Source organism: Trachemys scripta, chromosome 7 (genome assembly GCF_013100865.1).
Source record: "Trachemys scripta elegans isolate TJP31775 chromosome 7, CAS_Tse_1.0, whole genome shotgun sequence".
NCBI lineage: Eukaryota > Metazoa > Chordata > Testudines > Emydidae > Trachemys > Trachemys scripta.
The window spans coordinates 81,270,863-81,297,207 of NC_048304.1; the positions used below are offsets into that span (position 1 = coordinate 81,270,863).

Genomic DNA, 26,345 nt, shown 5'->3' on the forward strand with positions numbered 1-26,345 from the left:
AGCAGTGGATTTTTTTTAATATCAAGTTTAATAAAATTTAAGTTTTAAACTGTCCCTGGTCTGGGCATGTAACAGTAACATCTCTGTGCAATATACAACTGCAGTGTATGCACTCAAAACTTAAGTGACTATTATCTCTTTTAAGGTGGTCAGTCATTTCTTATAGTATATCTTGTCAAGACCTGCACTAATTGCAGGTGGGGTAAGCAAAAGAGAACCTAAAGTGAAGCAGCCATGGCTGTATTGCAGAAAACAAATGCACCAGCATATATATTATTCAGGTTTTTTTTTTTTACTTAATATTCTAAATTTAAAATTTATTGAGGATTCTTTTCTAACATGACAGACCCTGAAAGATGAAAGTTAAGAAAGAAATCCTCAAGACATTTTTGTTGTTAATTATTCTCTGTCTTCTAAAACTGTCATGAAACAGCCAAACAGGTCTCAAGAGGTTTTTTGGGGATTCCAAGGGTAAGTAGTTTTAGGTAAGAATTCTATTTCATACCTTTCCATTACTGAAAATCTAAGGCAAACGTAAGCAGTCAAATAAATAAGAAAATACTTTTGAGTTATCAAGTGTATCAGAGCCATACATTCATAAGGTCATAGGCCTCAGGATATGTTTCAATGGCCCAGGGGGATAGAACACCCTGCCACAACAGATCATAATTGCTGCAATCTTACCGCCTTTAAAACAAAATGTAAAATTCATCTCTTCTTCCAGGGGGCCAGACAAAAACCTACTATACTAAATCAACAGATTATGCTCGATGAAAAGGATGTTAAAGAAGATTGTTTCCGTGCATGCTCATGGATGGGAAGGAGAGAACAAAACCAACAGTTTTTAAAATACATTTTGCTGACTTTATGTGACTTATAAGGAGCCTGTATCCTCAAAGATATTTAGGTGCCTAACTCCAAATAATTTCCACGGAAGTTAGGCACCTAAATGCCTTTGAAGATCTGAGACTCGGATACTACAGATGTATGTGCAGGGCAGATAAGACAGACAAAATGCTCAGTTCTGTTGCCTTTTTCTTGAACCCAGATTCAAGAATGTCTCTTCTGTAGCAATGACTGATGTGCTAGGGATCAAGGTGAGCTAGCTGACACCTCAACCCTGACAAGATGGGAATGATGCTTTTTGGTATAGTGAATGATTCTAGAGAAGAAGGGCAATTTCTGCACCAGTTAGGAGACATGTGCTGCCTTGTGCCAAAATGCTTCTCTTGGGGTCTGTGAGTGAGTTGAGCCCCCACTACATCCTTGGAGTGTTCAATATAATTCTCTTTCTGGGGTTTGGCTTTACTGGTAATTCAGAAAGAGTAATACAACATAAACCTCAACCCAAGCTTCTCCTCTAAGCTTGGCTGTTTCTAGGGTTTACCTCCAATATCTCCTCTGACATTGCTCTCTCTAGCCCACAGAAACACCCCAGCCCTGAAAGCAGCGCAGAAGCGAGTGTGGCAATCTCACAACCCATCTACAAGAGCTTTGTGATCCCCCACGACTCCCTTTTGAGTTGGGACCCTCCTGGTTAGAACACTGTGAAATTTCAGATGTAAACATCTGAAAGAGTGAAATTGACTATTTAGAAAATCTCATGACTGCGAATTTGACTAAAATGGGCCATGAATTTGGTAGGGTCCTAATCATTTCCCATCAATCTTAGTTTTAGCACCTGAGCCAAGGATGATTCAATAGAAGCATCTTGCAATCCTATATATGGTCTCAGAGTGTCCCCATTGGATGATTGCATTGGATTTATTACTGTTCTTGGAATGCTAGATGTGGAAGCAGTGATGGATATTTAGTTTCTTATCTGTAACTGATCAGATGGGCTCAACCACTCCACTCTTATATGGATCTTACCATGCCAGCCACACTTTTGTCATCACCAGGTTAGAGTACTAAAATATGTCTTTATTAAGAATACACCTGAAGAGCACTCAGAAATTACAGCTGGCAAAAAAGGAAGCTGCATACCTCCTGAATAGGGTAGGCTGCTATGAGCCGGTAACCTGAATGCTTCAATCTCAACATTCGGTTCCTTTTTACTTCCACGTGCAATCAAACAGTGAATAACACAGGACCCAATTACCCGAGAGACCACTTTTCACCCCCTGTAAAACTCTCGACAGCTGGGATTAACTGGCATATTTTTGCTACCAGATTTTAGAATAAAGATCCGAGCTGTGTCTTCTGTTTTTCTGCTAAACTTTCATTTAATTGTTTCCTCATCCTCCCATCCCACAACACCACCATTTGTCTATTTCATCTTATTTTCTTGTCCTGTTGATGCCTAGACTGTAAACTCTCTGGGGCAGGGACAGTCTTTTGTGCTACTTCTCTGTTCAGTGCCTATCACAATGGGACCAGTTGTGAGTTATAAATCTTCTTTTTTAATTTAAACCAGGTAAATGCTATGATAATGAACACAATAAAAACTAATAAAACAAACAAAAGTACATAGACCTGTTTCCATTTTATACTTAGTCATGTTGTGTGCCAAATTCAAAGGATGAGTTATCCTAACCTTAAACTCCCTATCTGGCACTACTGATCATTCTCTTAAGAGCATGTGATTTGGATGTTGCATCTACTGCTGATGTTCTCTCTTCTTGTGTAGGATCTATTCAGGGGTGAAAGTGAGCCGGTACGGGCCGGTATGGCGTACCGATAAGAAGCCAGTACCGGCCCGTACTCAGCCCACATTAAAGCGCTGCCATGGCAGCGCTTTGATATCCCTGCCCCTTTTCCCTCCCCCGTCGGTAGCCCTGCTGGTAGGGTCTGTACCAACAGGGCTGCCGACAGGTGGGGCAAAAGGGGCAGGGACGTTAAAGCGCTGCCGGGTCCTTTGCCACAGCAGCACTTTAACGTTGCTGCGCCCCCACATCGGCGACCCTGCCGCAGGCCTCCAACGGGGGTGGGGGGGAAACGCAGCAACGTTAAAGCGCTGCTGTGGCAAAGACCCGGCAGCACTTTAATGTCTCTGCCCCTTTTGCCCCCCCTTGGCCACTGATGGGCCCTTTAAATCGCCATTTGAGCCCCAGCTGGCGAAGGCCAGGCAGCAGGGAAGGGCTGGCTGGAGGATGCTGACCCCCAGCCCCGCCCCTTCTGCCCGAGGCCCCACCTCTTCCAGGGGTGGAGCCGGCCCCAGCTCCATACTGGTAAGTGACCGGAGTTCCTTTCACCCCTGGATCTATTCCTTGCATTACTATGTACCTATAATATATTAAACGATAAATTATATGACATTCATTATATTCATTATAAATTACATTTAAGTTATCACACAAAATTATATTAAATTAGTCTTGTAATTATCTTTATTGCATTAGTGCAGACGTGGGAAAACTACGGCCCGCGGACCACATCTGTCCCGTGGGACCATCCTGCTTGGCCCCAGAGCTCCCCGCCAGGGAGCCTAGTCCCTGGCCCCTCCCCAGCTGTCAACTCCCCACCCCCGCAGCCACACCACCGCACGGGCTGCACTCTGGCCCACCCCTCCTGCTGGGCAGCATGGGGAGCGCAGCTGGCTCTGGCCGGGTGTTGCAGCTGCATGCTCCTGCTGCTTGTAAGGGGGCGGGGAGCAGGGGGGTTGGGTAAGGGAGTGGGAAGTCCTGGGGGGCATCAGGGAGGAGGGGGCGGATGCATGGGGCAGAGATTCTGAGGGGGGAAGTCAGGGGATCGGGAACAGGGAGGGTTGGGGGTGGGAGTCCCGGGGGCCCTGTCAGGGGCTGGGGATGTGAATAGGGGTCAGGAGGGCAGTCAGGGGACAGGGAGCAGGGGGTGTTGGATAAGGGGGTGGGAGTCCCGAGGGGGATGTCAGGGGGTGGGGGTGTGGATAGGAGTTGGGGCAGTTAGGGGACAGGGAGCAGGGGGGTTGGATATGGGACGGGGGTCCTGGGAGGGGGCAGTCAGGGGACGAGGAGCAGGGGAGTTGGATGAGTTGGGAGTTCTGAGGGGGGCAATCAGGGAGTGGGAAGTGGGAGGGGGCAGATAGGGGGCAGGGGCCAGGCTGTTTGGGGGGCACAGCCTTCCCTACCCGGCCCTCCATACTGTTGCGCAAAAGACAAGATGCAATGGGGAGCTAAAAAAAAAAACAAGTTCTGCTCGGGACAGAGGGAGGAGGACAGAAGAGCTAACGACGACAGTAACAATAGGAAAAAACAATGAGGAGTCCTTGTGGCACCTTAGAGACTAACAAATTTATTTGGGCATAAACTTTCATGGGTTAGGGTTAGGGTTTGAAACCAATAACAATAGGATGTTTTAGCATAGATGTTTTAAGTTCTAGTGTAACTTTTTTGCTACAGTCCTGTGTGGGGATGGGCTATTCAGAGCCACGCCATCCCAGTGGGAACAGCAGGCATCATTGTGCCACAGGGAGCAGAGAGAATGTCCATCAGGAGACTCTGAAAGGGTGTGCAGCATACATTCCTCTGACACAACTGGCCAGTTCTGCTGGTTTGTGCACAGAGATAGCAGTGCTTCACTCCAGATCCTCCCTGCTCAGCTCACAAGATCACAGACACTACATAGGGTGGTTGTCTCCCACATAAAGGATGGGCTACAAGAGATGAGGAAGATTCCCTGGGTCACCATCACAGGAACCAACCACAATTTAGACCTAAGTTATTTGCCATCATTTATAAGCAAGATTATGGATGTGGACCATCCCTTAATAGTTATTCTCATGAGCTCAATAGTTATATGTTGTGATTAGATCTGAGATAGTGGGGTAGGTTCAGGCAGATGTAGAATGTCAAAATTGGTATTAAAGAGTTACCACCTGGGGAAATACCCCTTGTGCCTTTATATTGGCTCACTGGCTGAATAGCCCAGCAGGCCTGGAGAGAGCAGTCACAAAAATCAGTCTGGGAGGAAATGGAAAGCAGGACAAACCATTCCAAAGGCAGGAAATGGAAAGCAGAGACAAACCATCACTCTGGAGTTGCATGTTTTTACATTGCAGCCCTTCTGGAAATATAATAGGAGAACTAGCAGTCTGCAGATTGCTACTGTGCTAGTACAGGAAATCACCTCATGAATGACTCTGCTGGTAACCGCCCAGAACACAACTCATTGGCACAGCCATCATTGCACTGTCAACTATATTTATTTTAACATTTGTAAAACCAAGGCTAACAGAAGTATCCAAGAGCTGTAAAATTCCAGCAGGCTACTGCACCTAGTGAAGTTAATGGCAAAATTCTCATTGACTTCATCAGCAGTATGAGCGCGTCTTGATAACATGCTAAAACACTGTACAAAAACATATTTGTTGTTGTTATACCAAAATGTCATCCTTTCATTATAGAAGTAGTAGTAGTATTAAGGTCATGGTATGTACTTTTAATTAATCTGTCTATTGAAAGACTGGAGACAATACTAAATAAGAATGTTGATATTGTTAGAGATACTAACATCTGTTTTATCTCTTTTAAAGCAGATGGTTGGGAAATCACTTATTCCCCATTTTCCCCTCTATTACTTCTGCCCTTGTACAAGACTGTGCTATGTGGAGAAAATTGTATTAGGCAAAAAAAAGGCATGATACCAGACACTTCAGCCAAGAGGATGAAACAATTGTGCTTATTAAGATGACATTGGTGAACAATTTTTATGATTCTCTACTAAAATACTCCCTCCATCCCCCACCCATTTTATGTACCAGGGAAGAGAACAAAATGGGTGATTGACTTTCTGTTATATGGAAGTAAATATAACACAGAGAAAATTGAGATTCTGCAAAAATCCATAGCAGCATAAAAGATGTTTAAATTCTCTGTTATCTGAAAAATGAAATATATTAAGGGAATGATTTTATAAACTTATTAGCTGACTCTCAAGTATTCATTTTTTTGAAAGGAGTATTATGCAATTTCTTTAAATATACAATATGCTTTTATAAAGAAAATACACATGAAACTAATATATATAAAACCAAAGAAGGAAAAACAATTCAAAGTAAAATCGGGACAAGGAATAAAGGAAAGATAAAAATCCAGAACAGGAAGTTAATAGGGAAAAAAAGAACATTTTAAATCAACAATCTTTGAAAAGGAATATTTGTACAGTATTTACTTGTAAAGCTTGAGTGAGGTATATAGAGAACATCTGCTAGAGTGCAATAGTATAATGATTTTAGTTTGGGATGGCTATGCTATTTATAAGACTACAGAGCAGTGGTGGGCAATCTGCGGCCCATCAGGGTAATCTGCTGGCGGCCTGCAAACCAGTTTGTTTACATTGACCGTCTGCAGTCACAGCCACCCAGAGCTCCCAGCGGCCCTGGTTCACCATTCCTGGCCAGTGGGAGCTGCAGGAAGAGGTGCGGGCCGCAGGGAAGTGCTGGCTGCTGCTTCCCGCAGCTCCCATTGGCCAGGAACAGGGAACTATGGCCACTGGGAGCTGTGGGCAGCTGTGCCTGTGGATGGTCAATGTAAACAAACTGTCTCGTGGCCCGCCAGGTTGCCCATCACTGCTATAGAGAATACATGATCCCTGTCTTCCGGGCTTACAATCCAAACAGACAAAGGATGTGGGATGGAATAAAATACATCAATAAATGCCTGGGATGGAGTTCAGCAGCCATCTTACTAGGTTCAGAATGTTTGTTTTGGATTCTTTTTTAATACCCCCTTTCCCAACCAAATCTCAACTGTCTTGTTGCCACAGGTTCCCAGCTCACTCCATGGCTACCTATTGTGTCCTTCCACCTGTCCCTGGCAAACCCACATCACAGATTTAGGGATGAATGTGGGAAAGATAACAAAAAAGCAATTGAAATGGTGCCCATGTTACTAGCATGGATTTACACCTGTACACCCAACTAATGCATGTATAAATAGCAGTGTAAACGGTGAGCCAAGTAGATTACAGTAGAGTGCCCTACCCACTTGAAACCTAGGGTATATATCCCAGAAGGCTCTCTACATACCCAAGCAGTACCTCCCATGTCTACATTGCTATTTCCAGCATTGTACTGTCCTGCTGGCAGAGCCTTTCCCGCTGCAACGAAAGGCTCCAGCAATGAGGAAAGACTCTGGAAGGGGGGAGAGGCAGAGGGGAAAGACTCTGGCAGCACTCCCCTGACAAAATCTTTCTTTGCTGCTCTGAAAGACTCAGGCAATAGGGAGCTGCCAGACCCTTTTCTGCTGCCTCCCCCCACAAGAGCCTTTCACTGGCACTTGTAGCTACACATACCCTACACACCACCGGTAGCGTAGACAAGGTCTTAGTGTTCAAAGAAAGGGAGGGCTGCAGGGGAGGCAGAACCCTCATGATATAAAACCTGCCCCAGAATCACTGGCTGTCCCTGCCATTCTCCCTCACTGTGGAGACACACATATGTTATAGAGAAAGGGGGTGCTGTGGTATAAAGATATTATCAGCATGCATTTTGGATGATCATTTTAGTGACAAAGCCACAACTGAGAGATGCTGGTCATCCCAAATGAGTGCAACAGAATCACAGAATCTTAGAAATGTAGGGCTGGAGGGACCTCAAAAGGTTATCTAGTCCAGCATTCTCCACTGAAGCAAGACAAAGAATACCTAGACCATCCCTGTTCTTAAAACCTCCAATGGCGAGGATTCCACAAACTTCCTTGGAAGACTATTCCAAAGCTTCACTATTTTTAAAATTAGAAATTATACCTAACCTTAATCTCCCTTGCTGAAGCTTAAGCCGATCACTTCTTGTCCTATCTTCAGAGGACAGGAGAACAACTGATTACTGTCCACTTTATAATAGCCCTTAAAGTATTTGAAGACCTATCAGATTTCCCCCCTCGGTCTTATTTTCTCAAGACTAAACACACAGTTTTTTAAACCTTTCCTCATATGTTATGTTTTCTAAATCTTTGATAATTTTAGTTGTTCTCCTTTGGACTCTCTCCAATTCACCTATATCTTTCCTAAAGTGAGGGGCCCAAAACTGAATACAATGCTCCAGCTGATGCTTTGCCAGTGCTGAGTAGAACAGGACAATTACCTCCTGTCTTACGTACTACACTCCGGTTAATATAGCCTAGAGAGATAGTTGTCTTTTTCACAACTGTATCACGTTGTTGGTTCATTTCAATTTGTGATCCATTATAACTCTCAGTTCCTTTTCATCAGTAATACTGCCTAGCCAGTTATTCCCAATTTTGTATTTGTGCATTTGATTTTTTCCTTTCAACAGCAGTACTTTGCACTTGTCTTTATTGAATTTCATCTTACTGATTTCAGTCCAAGTCTCCAATTTCTCAAGGTCATTTTGAATTCTAATTCTGCCCTCCAAAGTGCTTGCAGCCCACCCCCCGGATTCCAGGTTGGTGTCATCTGCAAATTTTATGAGCATAATCTCTTCTCCATTATCCAAGTCGTTAATGAAAATATTTGTCTAGCACTGGATGCAGAACAGAACCCTGCAGGACTCCACTATAAATGCCCCACCAGTTTGACAGTGAACCATTGATAACTATACTGCATACCATCTTTCAACCAGCTGTGCACCCATCTTATATTCATTTAATCTAGGCCACATTTCCCTAGTTTTCTTATGAGAATGTCATATGGGATTGCATCCAAAACCTTGTTAAAATCAAGATATATCACCATAAAATGTTTATATCATACAACACCATGATACAGTCCCATATGATATACATTACAGAAAAATAGTTTAATGAGATTGTTTAAAAAGGTTATGTGACATATACATAGATATATACCTTTGCTGCCTGTAAAGCCTTAGCTACTATGTCCTGATTCTTGGTTACACTGAGGGCTTGGCTACACTTGCGAATTAGAGCACATTAGAGCAGCCCCGGGAGTCCTAACTCACGACCCGTCAACACTGGCAAGGCACTTAGAGCGCTCTGACTGCATGGCTAGAGCGCTTCTGGTAATCCACCTTGGTGAGAAGCATAATGCTTGGTGCGCCTTGGGTGAAACACCCGGGCATCAGTGTGAACGAGGTGTTGCATTACTGCACTCTGATCGGCCTCCGGAAACGTCCCATAATCCCCTTAAGCTAAGTGGCCACTCTTGTAATTGTTTGGAATCACTGCAGGAATGCAGATATCAAAGCAAACCATTACTGTGGAATGCTGTGTTTGAGAGAGAGAGGTGAGGGGGTAAGGGGGGAATCTGCTGCTGTCTGAACTTACAAGACAGCATGCTGACATGCTCTCAGCCCCCCCAAAACCTACTCTCTCTCCCCCCACATACACACAACACACTCCCTGTCACACTCCATCCCACCCTCCTCATTTGAAAAGCACATTGCAGTCACTTGCATGCTGGGATAGCTACCACAATGCACTGCTCTCTGTGGCCACTGCAAGTGCCACAAATGTGGCCCCGCCAGTGCACTTGCAGCTGTCAGTGTGGACAGACTGCAGCGCTTTCCCTACTGCACTCTATGAAAGCTGGTTTAACTCAAAGCGCTCTACATTTGCAAGTATAGGCATGCCCTAAGGCTCCTCCTTTATGCCACTCTGGCAACTAAAAGGATTCACAAATTGCACATTCAGAAGATTCAACTTATAGAAAGTATGTGCCTTGGTTTTAATAGTCATCTAAAGTGAGGAACTAATGTCAACAATAGTTAAAACATACGAGATTCACAAACATGAAAAGAGAATGACATTAAGGAATGATAATTATATTGTGCAGGAATACGCCACTTATTCTATTATTTTCATTAATAGCAAAATATGAAAAAAGAAATGGCATATATAAATATAGACACAGACAGCAGTGCCAATGTGCCTATCAACAACATTGTTTACACAACCTGGAGCCAAATACTAAGGCTTTCACTACTGAATGCATTTTAATATTAACTATTATAGAATGAGACTGGTTTTAGAAGAGTTATGGCCTTAAATTCAGAGACAGTATTCAATATCATCTTCCTTTCCCAATCAGGCACCACAAGAATTGTTATGTCATCCAAAAAGTGGAAGGCCTGAAATCATAGAAAAAGCTTTTGTAGCACAGCCACTGATGACATTAACACCCTGGCCCCACTCCACTGCCAAACCCAAGTAGTTTTGCATTTTTCTAAATTCAAAAAGCAGCTTTTCATTTTTAACTTATCATTGTGCCCGCACTTCTTTAGCTGTGATTAATGAGGCTGTATCCAAGAATTGTCTGTGGTCTGAAGCAACCCTCTACCATATATTGAAGTCCAGTTTGTAAAAGTGTCATTTTATGTCCTCAGAATTCCACAAGGATTTTTTCTGTGCTCTGCCTATTTGAAACAACCCTGTGTCTTGTTCTGTTCCAGGCCCCTCAACCTCTACTGGCTGCAGGACCTCCTCGGCTTGCTCACACTGCTGCAGGAGCTTTGGCCAAAATACCTCCATGGACCATTCCAAGAGGAACATATCTCTGATTAACTTATAGTTCAGTTTCTGGAGAGAGTCAACAACGCGATTCCAGTAACAAGACAGAAGGACTTGTGGCTAGAGGAAAGGTATGCCGAAGTAAGGGGAAAGGATCAAGCTGGCTGAACAGCTTGAGGACAGAGTTTCAGCACAGGAGTAGGCACTTGCTTTGCAGTTCCTGGAACAGGAATGGCAGCTAAGGGAGAAGGACTGAGCTCAGCAGAAACAGCTGTTTGAGCGTCTCATATCACTAATGACCACAAGATAGCAGCTCCTGCTGCATCACTCACACCATGGCCTGACTCCTCTGCACACTACCCTGCGCTGCAGTCCAGAAGCAGCTTGGAAGACTCCATGGATGGGTGGCAAATACAATTGTGTCCCAGGAGTGGGCAGGGCAACCTCACCCCCTGCAGCCCTCCATATTGACCCCTCTCCTCTGTGGATGCCTCCACCCTCCTTCCAAAGTGCCAAGAGCCTGGTAAATGGGGAGAGAAGAAAAAGGAGAATGGATGGAAAGGTGACGTGCCACAATAGGGGGTTTCTGTCATGTACACGGTTTCACTGTTTGCACTTGTTCACACACTTTCTGAAATGTTTCAATGTTGTTAAATCTGCATTTTTCACACACACAAAATCTCTGTCAAAAAAATTTGCCCAGCTCTAGCCAGGAGCCATCTTTCCCCTCTATTGATCAAGCTGCCATGATCCAAACACCTCCCATCTGCCTTGCTTACGTCTCCTGATGGATATGCAGGTTTCTGAGTCAATTCAGATAATCCTTGAAAACTTTTGATGTTTATCCAAACCTTTTTCTGAGCCTTGGTTGGAAATGTCACAGGAAAGGATTAACAAAGAGATTTCGTGTATCTCCCATTTCCAATTAAGACAGAATAGCTTATCTCACAGGATTTCAAGGCTTCCGGCCAGGACTGGAATTGGAATCAAGAAATGCAGAGGCTCACAAAAAATGGGGAAAAAATAGTTAACCCAGTTGTTCTGAACCTGAAAAAATGGGCTTACTGAAGGTTTATGATGGCTCTTATTAAATAAGATTCTCTTTGCCCATATCTAATTCCGCTTGGACATACTTGAAATGTATTATAAAAGTCTATCTAGTAGAGGGAGCTGCTGAGGGAGAAGTAAGACACAAATTATATTCAATATACTGAGTTATCCACATATTGAATATTAATAAAATCAATAGATGGGGCAGGTTATTGTGAAGACTGTGGAGAAAAAGGGTGCACTTACAGACATTGTTCAATTTTACTGTATCAATAAAAATAGTTTGAAGCTTAGCGCAAATAGAAATATACTGCCAATATTTAATTCCTCCTAACATGCAATCAAAAGTGAGTAGTCCAGGTACAAAATTCCCATTGAACTCAATGGACATTCTAGCATCGAGTACTTGCAAGACTAGACACAAATAGACATTACAAACACTGACAGCCCATTAGACAATCAACCCCAACACACTTTCCCCCCATAAACTTGAAGCCAAAATGTGATCTCAGTGCTTCATGTAGCATTATACTTCAGCTGGGAGTCATTATGATTTCTACTAAACCTGTTCTACACACCTCAGACCTTCACTTTGTTGGTTCCATCTGAAATAAGCCATTAAGTTTATAGTCATAGAAATGCCACCCACCTGCCTCAATAGGTGGGGAAACTCGATGGGACTGGTTGTGAAGGGGGATAGTCCCAGCAGACAGTGAGGAACTAATTAGGAGACATTTCTTGAGAGGGATACCCAATAGATTCTTGGCCAGCTTCAGAGGGAGGGGTGCTGATTTGTCAGATTTCCGCAGCTCTATTCAAAACTGGCTCCCCAAGAGGAGTGCTAGGTTTTATTCCCCAGATTTTGGGATTTAATCTGGAATGGGGGCCATGTGGAGCCTCTCAGCTTTGTTCTGACAGCACCACCCTACTGAATTGGAACTAGGAACGGGAATCTGGCCTGACAGATTCTGCATGTCTAACCAATCGCTCACTGGGGAGTGGGGGGGCAGGAAGGAATTTTTTCCTCCCATAGGTCAAGGACCAGGGAGTATTTTGCCTTCCCAGGAGTGCCTTCAAGCCACAGTGGTTTAAGACGGAATGTGCTTAGTATCTATCTGAGGCATGGCAATGTAAGGTTGTTATTTTTAAGAAACAGGAATGGCCCTAGCAAAAATCTTTGCCTTTCCAGTAAAAATACACATTAAAGGTGTTATTTACTGTTTGCATGTCCCAGTCCCCATTTTGAACTCCACGTCGGGGGGCGGGGGGGAAAGAGTTGGAGGTGAACCACGCCACTGGCATACAATCTGCCAATAGCAGATACACACTGCTAGCTGGGGCTTCTCATAACTTTTGCATTGGTTCATATTGCTGAAATCCCTCCCGTTACTGTATTAATGAACATTAATACAGATCCAGAAACCTACCAGGCTTAGGGGCAGCTTCAGTCTGGTGTTTGTCTCCTGCAGACTCCACTGTGGGCTCTTCCTTGGAGGGTGCATCAGCTCCTCTGAGTATGGACCCAGAATGTGCTGCTCCTGCCACAAAACCTGCTCTGGAACCAGTTTCAGCAACAGAATAACTTCATTGTCCCCACTCAGTGCCTGCTTCTGGCTGTCATAAGCCTCCATGCTAGATTCTTGGGCCAGCAGGGCACCATCCCAACTGACCAGGTCATCGTTGGCTCCATGCTGGGTGCAGTGTCCAGCATCTGGTCAAACTCCTTATAAAACAGGCATGATTTTTTGCAAGTTGCCGGTGGTGCAGTTCTGGTTCCTGGTTCTCCGGTACTCATTCTTGAGTCGCTTAATCTGCTGCCTGCACTGGTCACTGGCTCAGTAAATTTGCAAAGCTGCCAGCTTCTTCACTATTTGCTAGTATGCATGATCATTCCTGGTACACTTACAAAATCCATGGTTTTTCTGGCCTTGCACTAGAGCTTTTCCAAAATCAGGCTGTGCTCCCATGACCATGAAGCAGCGCATTGTTCAAAAGTCTTCTTCTGTTCGGTTTCCATTGCAAACACAGCAGGCTCTCTGATAGTGTGTTTGCAGCTCAGTGGTCAGAAGACAACAGACAAGTTAATGTTGACTTACCAAGGGTGGTTGCTTTCATTTTCAATAGAGTAGATTCAAGATTCTTGGGATAGAGAGGACTATTGGGGGATACTTTTTGGAGGATTTGCAGGACCTGAATCAAGTGGGTTGCACCTATATTGCAAAGCAATGGGGCTTGAACCTCGGGTTAATGCTTGACCTGAACTCAGACTCTGCAACTCCACATGGTCCTGGGACTCTGGGTTAGTGTGATTTGTATGTGGACAGAAGTGGATTTAGGCTTGAGCCTGAGTCATAGCCCAGGTTTGCATTGCAGTGTAGACATACCCTGAGTAGCCTGAGGTCAGACTTTGTGGCCCTTGCAGGCCAAGGTCTCTACCCTTCTGCACCCTTTGTCCCTCTTGTGGGGAGGAGGATGCTAGGAATTACAGTTAGCTCAGTTCTGGGGAGTAGGCTGAGAAGAGTCTACTCAGAATTACAGGTTATAGGGAAGGAGCCCTCTTACACCCACATTGGAACCCATTAAATGCCTGGTATAGCAGAGTATGAACAATGGGTAGGGAGCAGCCCCCGCCCTGTGTTAAAGTTTAATAAAATTGTGGTCTGCTGCTTAAATCCATCCATGTGTCTGTCCTCATTTTGCCGCTGTATCTGTATCAAGTGCTCTACGCCGTCTGTATTTTCAAGAACAGTATCACATTTGGCCACAACAGCTTCTGAGGCAAAGGGAATAAATCATTCTCTTTCCTTAGCTCATCATAAGCCTGCTGACCACTCCAACTACACCCTACAAAACAAATTAATAAATCCATAGACCTCAGGGGTGATTTTCAAAGGCACGAAAGTCAGTTACCTGTGTAACTACCATTGACAGTAATAGGAGTAATTGAAAGTCAATGGGAACTAAGTGCCTAACCGTCATTTGTGCATTTGAAAATCCCCGTTTACCCATTGCTTTGTAAATACCTAGAGGCAAAGCCCAGCCTGTGATATGTGGCTGTGTGTTGGGAAGGAAATTGGAGGTCTGAATGCTTCTCACTCCTCACAAGCAGTAGAATCCCTAGCTAGGGATCAGGGGACTGTCAGGAAGCCAGCTTCCATGTCAATATAACATAGAATCAGTGGCAGCTAGGGCACACAACTTGGTCCTCAGCCAGCTATCACGTACACTGGAATCTGTAGCATGTTTGCTGGTTGTGTGTGTGCATGTGTGTACTCAGGCGTGTATTTGTTCTTTTTCAAAAGTGAGCAGTAAGGTATCTCCTGCAGCATACCCTGCCCCCCAAGTCTCTCTTCCCCCAATCCATTTAGGCCTCTTTGGGCAAGGAGGCTCTTGTATAATCCTGCTCCACACATTCACCCTTGCATAGGTCCTTCATAGAAAACTAGGATTTCACCATTTATCTTTTATATAATTGTCCCTGGCTCTAATTTTTGCATGCACAAAATTGCCCAGTGCAGACCAATACAAACAAAAGATATTTCTCTTGGAATGATAAACTGTTCTCAATATGCTCAGCCTTTAGAGCCAATATTCATATTTGAATGTGAACACTGGCTCTGACCCAAAATCAGGCATGAATACAAATAGCAGTTTCTGTGTCCTGCCCTACTTAATATTGTTTTTCACTTTTTCTAAGATAATCTTTCTTCTTTCCATGTTATCTATATTACACAGATAAGACCAATCTCTGGAAAAGGAAATTTTGTTTTGCTGTAAATCTGTTTTCTGCAAACTTTTTGCATTAGTTCAGAAACCTGTTCTAGAAATATCCTTTCACCAGGTTCAAGTCAAAGAAAGAATGGACTGATAGTAATAGCTTATGTACATTTTTGGCCAGTCAAGGGATATAAACTTGTTTTTGTTTTACCAGGAAGGTGTTCCATTATTATTATTTAATTATTATTATTATTTAAACTGCTAAAGAAAACTTCACACTCAAAAGAGGTGAACTCCTTATATAGCCTCCTCATACAGCTTTTCTCAATTTATCACCTCATATCCAGAGAAAGGATAAGCTGACTAAAAGAACAGACTTACAGAAGCTATATTTACAAGCATGTGAACAAAATGTCAAGTCTCTCTCTCTACTCCAGCTTGGGGCACTGGAATTAAGAAGCTGTGCTCTGATGGGGATGTTTAACAGAGCATCAACCTTGGTAAAAGTCATAACTATATTAACCATGAAAAACATAAAATGTTTGGAAAAAATATGAATTTAAACTTTCTTCCAGTTTTTCACTTTTTGCACATGGGCAGAAACTGAGAATATGAATGAGGAAGCAGAAGACAGAAGGGAAAGAATGGGGATTTAATTGAGCCAGCTCTTGGGCTCTATCAGTAGATCAGGCTTCTGAGGGTATGTCTACACTACAATTAGACACCCATGGCTGACCCATGCCTGCTGACTTGGGATCACAGAGCTTGGGCTAAGGGGCTGTTTAATTGTGGCGTAGACATTCTGAGTCTGGCTGCAGCCCAAGTTTTGTACCCTTTCACCTTGCAGGATCCTAGAGTCCAAGCCTGAACATCTACACGACAAGTGAACAGCCCTTTCGCCTGAGTCAGCTGGCACAGGCCAGCCATGGGTTTTTAATTGCAGTGTAGACAAACCCTCAGAGCAACAAGAAGAAAATGTGGAGGAACTACAAAGGCCTTAGAGAAGAGGATCTGACTCTCCCATAGGAGACAGGCTGGGTCTTCGTTCTCCTAAATTCTCGTGATTTTTCCTGTCCTACTCCTCTTAATGGCCAATTATGCAGGACAGATCCTTTCTTTCATCTACCTGCAGAGTGGGGGAAGAGAGGGGGAGAGCGATAAGAAACCTCAAGAATCGAGGAGGAAGGGAACCCAACTTTTTCCCACTCCAACAGCTTATAGTACTGTTGCATATAGTACTGTTTTCTCTGGGAAATCCAAATCTTTTAACTTCTTCAGTTTTCTGCATTTCCCCCATTCCTGAATAGTTTAGTCTCCATCTGTAAGAGGGTCCCTGTCTGTCCTAGAGGAACACCTGTAGAGAAACCTAAGAACCTTTGCAGTGAGAATTGCTGTACACACAGTGTAAAATATGGAGGCATTAGGAAATTTTCTGCCAAATTTCTCCTTCTGCAACATAAAAGGGGAATATTTCCCACATGTTGCAATGTCATGTTTTTCACTATATACAAGAAAAGTTACATGTGATTGCTATGTAGACACTTCATCAATATTGGATTTTTACTGAGCCTGCAAAGTGTCTGTAAAATAATTATTTAGTACAAAAACAAAACCACTAGTAACAAGAAAAGTAGCTCCTTTTTATTTGCAGCTACTATTTCATTAATTGCTATCTTAATGATGACATTTATCTACATTAAACATTCTTCAAAGAGATCCCCCATATAAAGTGTATGGAAGGCACATAATTCAGGAACTACTGAAATTATGTAAACAGCAATGCTATCTATCTGTTCTGGTGTAGATCCACAATTTATTTTTTATATTTGAGCAATATCAAGACATATGCTTATAGTCTCCGTTTGAGTAACCGCTTTACCACCATAGTTCAGAATCACTCCTACTTATTGTAGCTGCAGTGCAGAACAGCCTATGTAATATGAGTCTATATCTATGAATTCTAATAATATAAAGATTTTTCCTCTGAGGGTTGTAAATTCTATATCTATTTTTTCACAGTATAATACAGAAAATGCCACTGTTCAAACCTGCTGCATTCTGGGGCCCCAAGGATTTTTTTAATTCAACCTTTTCAGATTTCAATTCAATTACCATGGTTCCCATCAAACAATGTAGCTTACACAAAGAAATTCCTACACGGCATAACGGTAAAAACAATCCAACAGCTAATTTTGTCCCCCACAGGGATTCAAGCATATAGGGGACACGCTGCATGCAGCTCAACTCCTTCCAGGTCCCATGGAGGTCCCCTGCATGGATTCTCAGAGCATTCTTTCCCCCTTTGGAGCGTTTTTTTTCCCGATAATAAACGATCTGGGGTGTTATTAAAACCCATGGACCTAATTGTGCTGCTCTTAGTCCTTACTTGGGTAAAATATCCATTGCTTTCACTAGGAATGTTGCTTTAGTAAGAAAAGAATAAATTCTGCAGTATTAATAAATTATTAATAATTAATATTTGGCATATGTGCATCAGTTTTATTTTATTTTATGTTGTTGTTTTAATTGAAAGTGCTCCACAATCGTTAATAATTCATACTCAAAACATCCCTGAGAAGTAAATGTTATTGCCATTTTACTGCTAGGAAATTGAAATATAGGCAGGTTAAATGGCTTGCCAACTCGTATTGAGACAGAATTAGAACTCAGGTGTTCCTAGCTCCAGATGCTATACTCAGACCATGCCCCTCTGTTTAGAAAAGGAACATAAATCTCAAAACAGAATAAAGCATTAAAAACCTGCATTTTTACTCTGAATACAAACACAACCTGAAAAAAGCTACTTGGTCACAAATTGTACATACAAATTTAGTGATAATAATCAATGAAAGCAAAAACAATGGGCTGAACAACACTCAATTGTAAATAATTACAAAAATATTCACAGTCCATTACTGTGATTGAACTGAAAGTGCTGTGTTTGTAGCATGCATGGCATTATTGACATCTGTGTCTCTTTTCTAGCCTTATGTGCATTCCAAGCTTCTAATGTATGTTAAATGTGCACTGAGAGAAGAACAGATCTCTTGATCTTGTAACAGGAAATACCGTTAATCTTTGGTCTTTAGTGTCCTATTTCAACTACAGTAATCTTTCAAACTTGTTAAAAGAGAAGAACCTTAAAGGTGTTGCATCTGAAGAAGTGAGGTTCTTACCCACGAAAGCTTATGCTCCCAGTACTTCTGTTAGTCTCAAAGGTGCCACAGGACCCTCTGTTGCTTTTTACAGATTCAGACTAACACGGCTACCCCTCTGATACTTAAAGGTGTTGCATCAGCTGCACTATTCTTTAAAGATCTAATTTTCTTGACTTAACACAGCCTCAAGGCTGATGCACGCCAACTCACAGAAACCTGTATAGTTCTTTTAATAGAGGAAATATAATTTCTCAATTTTACTTTCAGTTTACTTCAACAGGATAATGTACTTACCCTGAATCCTTCAAATATACTAAATATACTAAATTCATGTTTGGTCCTTTACATTAATATTCTTGGTGAAAATGTACTTCTTGTTCTGCTGCTTGTCATTTATCCTCCCAAAAGAAAAGCCCAAAATTTTTTGGGTGGAGACAATCAGTAGATCCCAAACCCATTAAGAATAAAAAAAAATCAAAGTATATAAAAGTTAAAAATAAAAATATATATTTGATATAGTGGGCAAAGAGAATCCCCAATTAGGATCTTGGATTGGCATAGTTTATCCAACCTGGTTAATTTCTAGCAATATCTCTAACACAGTATGCTTTTCCAAATTATTTATTGCTGTCAGTCTATACAGATTATTAGCTACTCTTTTGTTTCAATCTTTTACAAATAGTAAAAAGCGAATAATTGAACAGTTTCCATTTGAATTACCCTTTGCTTTCTAATTACTGTTTTAGCCTGAATATTTAGGAGTGAATGAACATATACATTGGTTTATACTCTATATAGGTTACACACAGTGCCTTGTGATGGGAATTAATTGAAAAAGTCATACCTGTGGGCACAAAGTCTCTATGTGATTAGCTGCCATTTGGGCAATTTTAATTCCATCTTCATTAGTTGATAGTGAACAAGCAAGATTAGCCACCTTAAAGAAAAAAAGTATTTTAAGTATGCATTCACTTTCATAAAAATAAATTGCATAAAAATAAATATTGCCTTGCTAAACTGAAAGAAATCTATGCAAGAAGCATTACTTTGATAAGTTAATTTGGCAAAGAACATGTTGGAACAAGGACACTGTGACTATGAGAGAAAGGAGGTGGGGAAAAAAGGTAGAAATAAGAAATCTTATGAAATTTTCCTGATTAGGGTCTAATGCCCAATGGCAACTGAATACTAGATTTTTCTCCAGAATTAGTGCTGGGGATAACATTTGTCCCCAATGGCATTAGGAAGCTTGAAATTGCATGAGGTTTTAGTTAGCTAGCTTGTGGCTGGTTTTATTATTTCTCAGAGGCTTCTGTTTATGTTGCCGTCCCATTTTCCCCTGCTTTCAGATTCCTAAACATTAAAAAACATTACTCTTGATCTGGCACAGTATGAATAGGTGAAGTGGCCTGTTTGACAGACACAGTGGACTAAGTTCTGTCTACACACAGTTTTTGTATTACTATAACTACTTCAGTGTGGGGGAAGGCTGATTTTACCAGAATAGTTACACCAGTAACTCCTAGTGCAGACTTGGTGATATCAGTATAAAGGTGTCTTATGCCAGTATAGTTTATTTATTTTACTATTTGTCATAGGGCAAATGCAGCCCCCTCTTCCATGGGTGGTTCTCCAGATGGTTCCACTGCCCAAGAGGTGTGGCTGGATGTGAGAGAACAAGGGGCACACCTGTCCCTGCTGTGCATGGCAGCACACATAAATGGAGGCTAGGCATGGGGACAGATGGAGCTATGGGATCTGCATCCGCATGGATCCTCCCATTCCCAGCCTCTAGAGGTCACAAAAGATCCCACATCGGCTATTTCACCCATTAGGCTGCCACAAAATGGCTTTGTTTCATATGCATCTTTCCAACGTCCACCCTGGCTACTTGGGCCAGGGGCTGGCCTATGAAATGCAGCCTATGCAACGCTTTACATAGCCATAATAAACATAACCCTTTAATATATAGTAATATTTTACAGTTACTTAGTGCTTTACATATCGCACACGATGTACAAATATGAACAATTTCATCCTCATTTACCAACTTCCTGGGATGTTATTTCTATAGAAGATGAGTAAATTAATCATGTTCTATTACCAGTGGCTATTATTATCCTAATTTTACAGTTTAAAAAAATTAAACAAAAGTTAATTAATTTGTCCACGGTCACATAAACAGTCTTGCCAGTCTATGCATTCAAAAATCATGAGTAAGGCTCCCAAAATAATGAGATTGGTTTAAAAATCATGATATTTTTAAAATAATAATTGTTGGGTTTTTTTCATTTGCCTTTGGGTTTCTGAGTTTTTAAGGACCACATTTTCAAGCTTCCTTCCACAATGGGATCTAGAAACTTAATATTAAAAAAAATTAAGCTGAGACATTAAGAAAAACACCCAAAATCACAAGACTTGCAAATCACAAGACTTGGTGACAATGCTAAGAGTTAGTGTAATAACTGGAGTTGTAATTCCTGCATTCCAGTGTCATCCTCAGTGTACTATACAGGGCTGCCATTTAGATAAGATATACTGTACAGAATGGACAATCGCTAAAAAGGTTCTATGAAAACTTCATGGATAATTTTTTGAAAACATCTACTCAACTTGCAGCTGGAGTCAAAAAAGCTAAAAGAATGTTAGGAACCATTACGAAAGAGATAGATAATAAGACAGAAAATATCATAATGCCACTATATAAATCCACAGTATGCCCATACCTTGAATACTGCAAGCAGTTATGGTTGTCCCATCTCAAAAAAGTTATATTTCTGGAAAAAGTACAGAGAAGGGCAACAAAAATGTTTAGCGTATGGAATAGCTTCCATATGAGGAGAGAATAAAAAACTGGAACTGTTCATCTCAGAAAAGAGATGACTAATGGGGGATATGATAGCGGTCTACAAAATAATGAATCATTGAAGACAGTGAATAAGGAAGTATTATTTACCCCTTCACATAACACAAGAGCCAGGGGTCACCCAATTAAATTAATAGGTAGCAGATTTAAAACAAACAAAAGGAAGTACTTCTTCACACATTGCATAACCTGTGGAACTTGTTGCCAGTGGAAATTGTAAAGGCCAAAAGTATAAGTGGGTTAAAAAAAGAGTTAGATAAGTTCATGGAGAATAGATCTATCAATGGCTATTAGCCAAGCTGGTCAGGGACATTATACTCCGGGTATCCCTAAACCTCTGACTGCCAGATGCTGGGACTAGACAGCGGGGGATAGATTGCCCTTTCTGTTCATTCCATCTGAAGCATTTGGCACCAGCCCCTGCCAGAAGACAGGATACTGGGCCTGATGAACCATTGGTCTGACTCAGTATCACCATTCTTATGTTCTTAGCTATAGGTAGCATCATAAAAATTTATAGACACTTTATTAATTCTAAAAAAGGGCTCACTTTAAAAAGTTGTTTTCCCTTGTTGGTTTGAAGTCAGGATTCCTTTGCAGTCATGTTTGACAACCAATAAGTGTAATTATATACTATTTTTTAAAATAATTGACTTTTTGTTTGCCACACACATTGAACTGCCTATGTGGGCTAATGTAACCATTTTTCTAGTATATTACATTCACTTGCACTGCATTAATATACCATTGCATATAAAGAAACATTCCAAAAGGTTAAGTGCAAAAATTATAGATCTTTTCCTAAAGCAGTAAAACAAAAATACAATAAAAAAACAATGAAATTTTCCTTCAAATTAAAATAAATCCTCTTAACATCATTTCCTTTCTGCTACATGGTCCCACGTGTTTCCAGTTTCATTTCATAGTCTACAGGAAAGTTAAGAAAACTATGTTTAATATAGGATCCATCTTCAACACATGTATGGTGGGGAAATCCTCACAGCTTTTAAAGCTGCAAGCCTCAAGCCCCATACCCCAATTCCCTGCTACAGCCAAGGACTGCACAACGTGAGTCTGGATGGGAAGTGCAAAAGTATCTTCAAGTAAGTTTTTTCCCCCTTCCCCATTTTGGGGGCGTCAGTGCTGTCCAGGCATAAATTTGATCAGCCTGAAAGCTGACTCGATCTATGCCAGTGGGCAGCAGCCACTATAGACCATAACAGCAGCTAAGAATTTGTCAAGCATATGTTACCATGGCCATACTCATCTTGCTATGCAAAAGGCCAGAAAGGAATGTCTGGTCTTCCTGTAGAAGTCACTGTGCTTCCTCTGGGTCCAAGGATGCTGATAAACATTCTTATAATTTGGTATGAGAATGACCTCTAGAGCCAGAAAGATTCTATTTTATCTGGAATTCAGGTACCAACACATTTTAACATCATATTTGATATAAAATATTTTATGGTCATGTGCTTCCTCTGTTGGCTCTTCAGTCACAACAAGCATTTCCCTTGTGTTGGGCAAATTCATAACACCATCCATAATGATGGTAAAGCACAAATAAGGAATAAGGAAATAAACAGCAAGGAACTATATAGGCTTGTGTTCCACTAGGAACAGAAAAATATGGCTGTTTTGCATGTGGAAAAGGATAAAATTCACAGGACAAAAACATATTTTGTAAGAGTCTAAGAGGTATTTAAAAACAATCAAGTACTAGAAAAAATAGTTGTATTCCTTCAGAGATCAACTATTTTATTCCCTTACAACTTTTCTGCTAGATAATTGTGATTCCTGCCAATGGAGCTATACCAAAGGTGAATTTGGCACTTCATCATTCATTTTGACTAACACTAGGAAATCTATTACATTTCTTTTTAGCAAAATGGGTAGAAATGTCTATGACTCATACTCAGGTAGCACAACGTCAGTGTGTAAGAAACAAGTAAAATTATCAAATTGCAGCTTGCCAGTTTCTATTGAATGTGACTAGATTAACAGCAGCACTCCACCCTACAAGATGAGGAGTCAAGGCTCTGGTGAATCTTTATCATTGGATACTAGCCTCAACCATCAACACACTAGCCCCCAGAGTCTCCATCCCTCTCTCCCCTTTGCCCACAGAGATCTCCTTGGGTTTTTTTTGACACCCCATGCCACATGAAGAGTGAGACTCGTGAGCCAATGGTAGAAAACAAAGGTTGAAACAGGCAGATGGAAGTATCAAGAATTTATCCAAGCCTATGGTGAGGCTGTAATACAGGTCAGGAAAACCTTCCAATCGGCCTCTGCTGATACTGTAAATTTTGCTCCAAGAAGTTAACCAAGGGGTAAAATACTTCATCTGTCCTGAGTGCCTATAGCTCATAGAAGAACTAAGCACCAAGGATTATGAAGAACTATCATCTTCCTTCCCACACACATGCATGAAAGTTTCTCAGACAGCATGGATACACTCCTACTATACTCGCCAATAAATGCCTGCTTTCCCTGAGTTCGGTACATTCTTCAGCAGCAGAAGAGAGAGAATTAATCATGTGGTACAGATATTAGTCACATCACTTCATGCTCTGCTGGAGGCATTCAGATACTAAGGTGATGAGGGCAGTATAAGCACATAGAATAGAATAGAATAGAATAGAATAGAATAGAATAGTGCAATATTACCCATAGGTATAACCTGCTGCTTAAATCTGACTGCTTTTTAGAATACAAAGGAACTAATAAATAATATTCTTCAATGTTCAGTCTCTGTGCAAAATGATGCATTAATACATATTTGTTTTATATTTGTTACCTGAAATAAAGCTCCTTATGTGCACTTGAATCTGCTGTTTCATACGCACCACTGATTTAAAACCAGACTTCTATATTTCCTGATTTTTTATCACTTTATAATTCAATGAGCCTCCAATTTCTCCATGCTAGAAATGGTTCTAAAAGGAGCAGAAAGAACTATCTGTTTAAAATATACAGAGCCACCCAGAGGATTCGGGGGGCCCCCGCCGCCGAACTGCCGCCGAAGACATGGAGCGGAAGAAGCTCCAGGGGGCCCGGGCCCCGCAAGAGTTTTCCGGGGCCCCCGGAGCGAGTGAAGGACCCCGCTCCAGGGGTCCCGAAAAACTCTCGTGGGGGCCCCTGTGTGCCCCGGGGCAAATTGCCCCACTTGCCCTCCCCTCTGGGCAGCCCTGAAAATATATACCAGTTAAGGTGAAGCAATCTTACAGTGTGCGTGTGAGAAAGAGTGACACACACACACACACACACACACACACACACACGGAACAACAAAATGAGCCTGTGACTGAGCATGCATGTCTAGAATGGATGAGAAACATAGAATATCAGGGTTGGAAGGGACCTCAGAAGGTTATCTAGTCCAACCCCCTGCTCAGGGCAGGACAAATCCCCAGAGAGATTTTTGCCCCAGCTCCCTAAATGGCCCCCTCAACGATTGAACTCACAACCCTGGGTTTAGCAGGCCAATACGCAAACCACTGAGCTTCTGTGATGTTCATCTGCCATATTCAGTTTGCAGATGACTGACCTTCAAAGGCAATGCTACTTCCTTCACCAGTGTGGTCACCAAGCTCAGCAAGGCTTGGTGGGTAGCTGGCTGTTTTCAAGTTTTACTTTCACTTAAATTGCTGATCTGAGAGCACTTGAACTGTTCCCAATTTAGCGTTTTTAAGCACCAAGCTCTGAGGCTGCAATCCCATTACCCCCTCTTGACTCGCTCTCTAACTAATATGTAAGTGTAAAACACATATTTTAAAGTTGTTCTCTTTGCAATAGCTAATCTATAAAAAACAAAATAAAACAAAAACAGAGTGGACATGTTGGATATGATTTTAATCAGAATAATGCTGTTCTTGCTGTTTTATGGGCCATCAGCTATATAAAATGTAATAAAGAAATCAATAGTTTAAGCAGAACAATGAAATGTGCACTGAATAAACAATAGGCACTAATACAATTTTTGTATTGTTTTGTACAAAATGGATTGCGCTTAAGAACAAAAATCACTACATATTATATTATGACTGACTGAAAGATGGAAAAATCACACAATCAAAATAATAAATACATCATAATCCTAATATCTGTGACTACAGATTCATTAACTATAGCATGAAAAAAGGGGGAAGAGTGTTTGCCCTTGTCTTCTGATTTAATGCTTTATACTTATTATTCACCCCAAAGTCATTCAGACTCTCTATACAGAGTGGGGGAAGGATAGCTCAGTGGTTTGAGCATTGGCCTGCTAAACACAGTTGTGAGTTTAATCCTTGAGGGGGCCACTTAGAGATCTGGGGCAAAAACCACTACTTGGTCCTGCTAGTGAAGGCAGAGGGATAGACTTGATGACCCAAGGTCCCTTCCAGTTCTAGGAGATAGGATATCTCCATTTAAAAAAAAAAAAATTGGCCCCATCCAGCCCATATAAGACTCTGGATAAAATTCTGGCTCCAGTGAAGTCAATGAGAGTTTTGCCATTGACTTCAATGGAGAGTCAGGCTTTTACTTTATCAGGTACAGAAGCTCCAGAAGGCTGCTTATATTGGCTTCACACTGGCCTAGCATATGATGAGAAAGTCCACCTCATGCTCAAGGGTAGGGAAAATCAAACTTAGTCATTGCATAGTGGGAGGAAACAGTACTGCTTGGAACAATGGGCAGTTTATGTAAATATGCTCCAAGTCCCTTCAGGAGCCCTCATAGTAAGTTTTTTGGTGGTTGTTTTTTTGCTCTCTGCCACAAAACCTGTGCTGGGAGCATGAATTATGACAATCCTTATGACTCAGTAACCCTCTTTGTGTATGTCTTCTACACTGTGAGCTAGGGATGTGATTCCTAGCTCAAGTAGACATTCTCACACTCAAGTATCAGAGGGGTAGCCGTGTTAGTCTGAATCTGTAAAAAGCAACAGAGGGTCCTGTGGCACCTTTGAGACTAACAGAAGTACTGGGAGCATAAGCTTTCGTGGGTCAGAACCTCACTTCTTCAGATGCAAGATGTGGAAATCTCCAGAGGCAGGTATATATCAGTGTGGAGATAACGAGGTTAGTTCAATCAGGGAGGGTGAGGTGCTCTGCTAGCAGTTGAGGTGTGAACACCAAGGGAGGAGAAACTGTTTCTGTAGTTGGATAGCCATTCACAGTCTTTGTTTAATCCTGATCTGATGGTGTCAAATTTGCAGATGAACTG

The 26,345-nt window shown here is 41.7% G+C and overlaps 1 protein-coding gene across 1 annotated transcript in view; it reads right to left on the reverse strand.

Annotated features, from left to right (window-relative positions):
- The window catches only part of CTNNA3 (catenin alpha 3), a 960,805-nt gene that overhangs the window by 323,117 nt on the left and 611,343 nt on the right, over window positions 1–26,345 (reverse strand). The window contains exon 10 of the mRNA XM_034775301.1: window positions 19,116–19,208. Coding sequence (XP_034631192.1) covers window positions 19,116–19,208 — 93 coding nt within the window. The remainder of the gene's footprint in view (window positions 1–19,115; window positions 19,209–26,345) is intronic.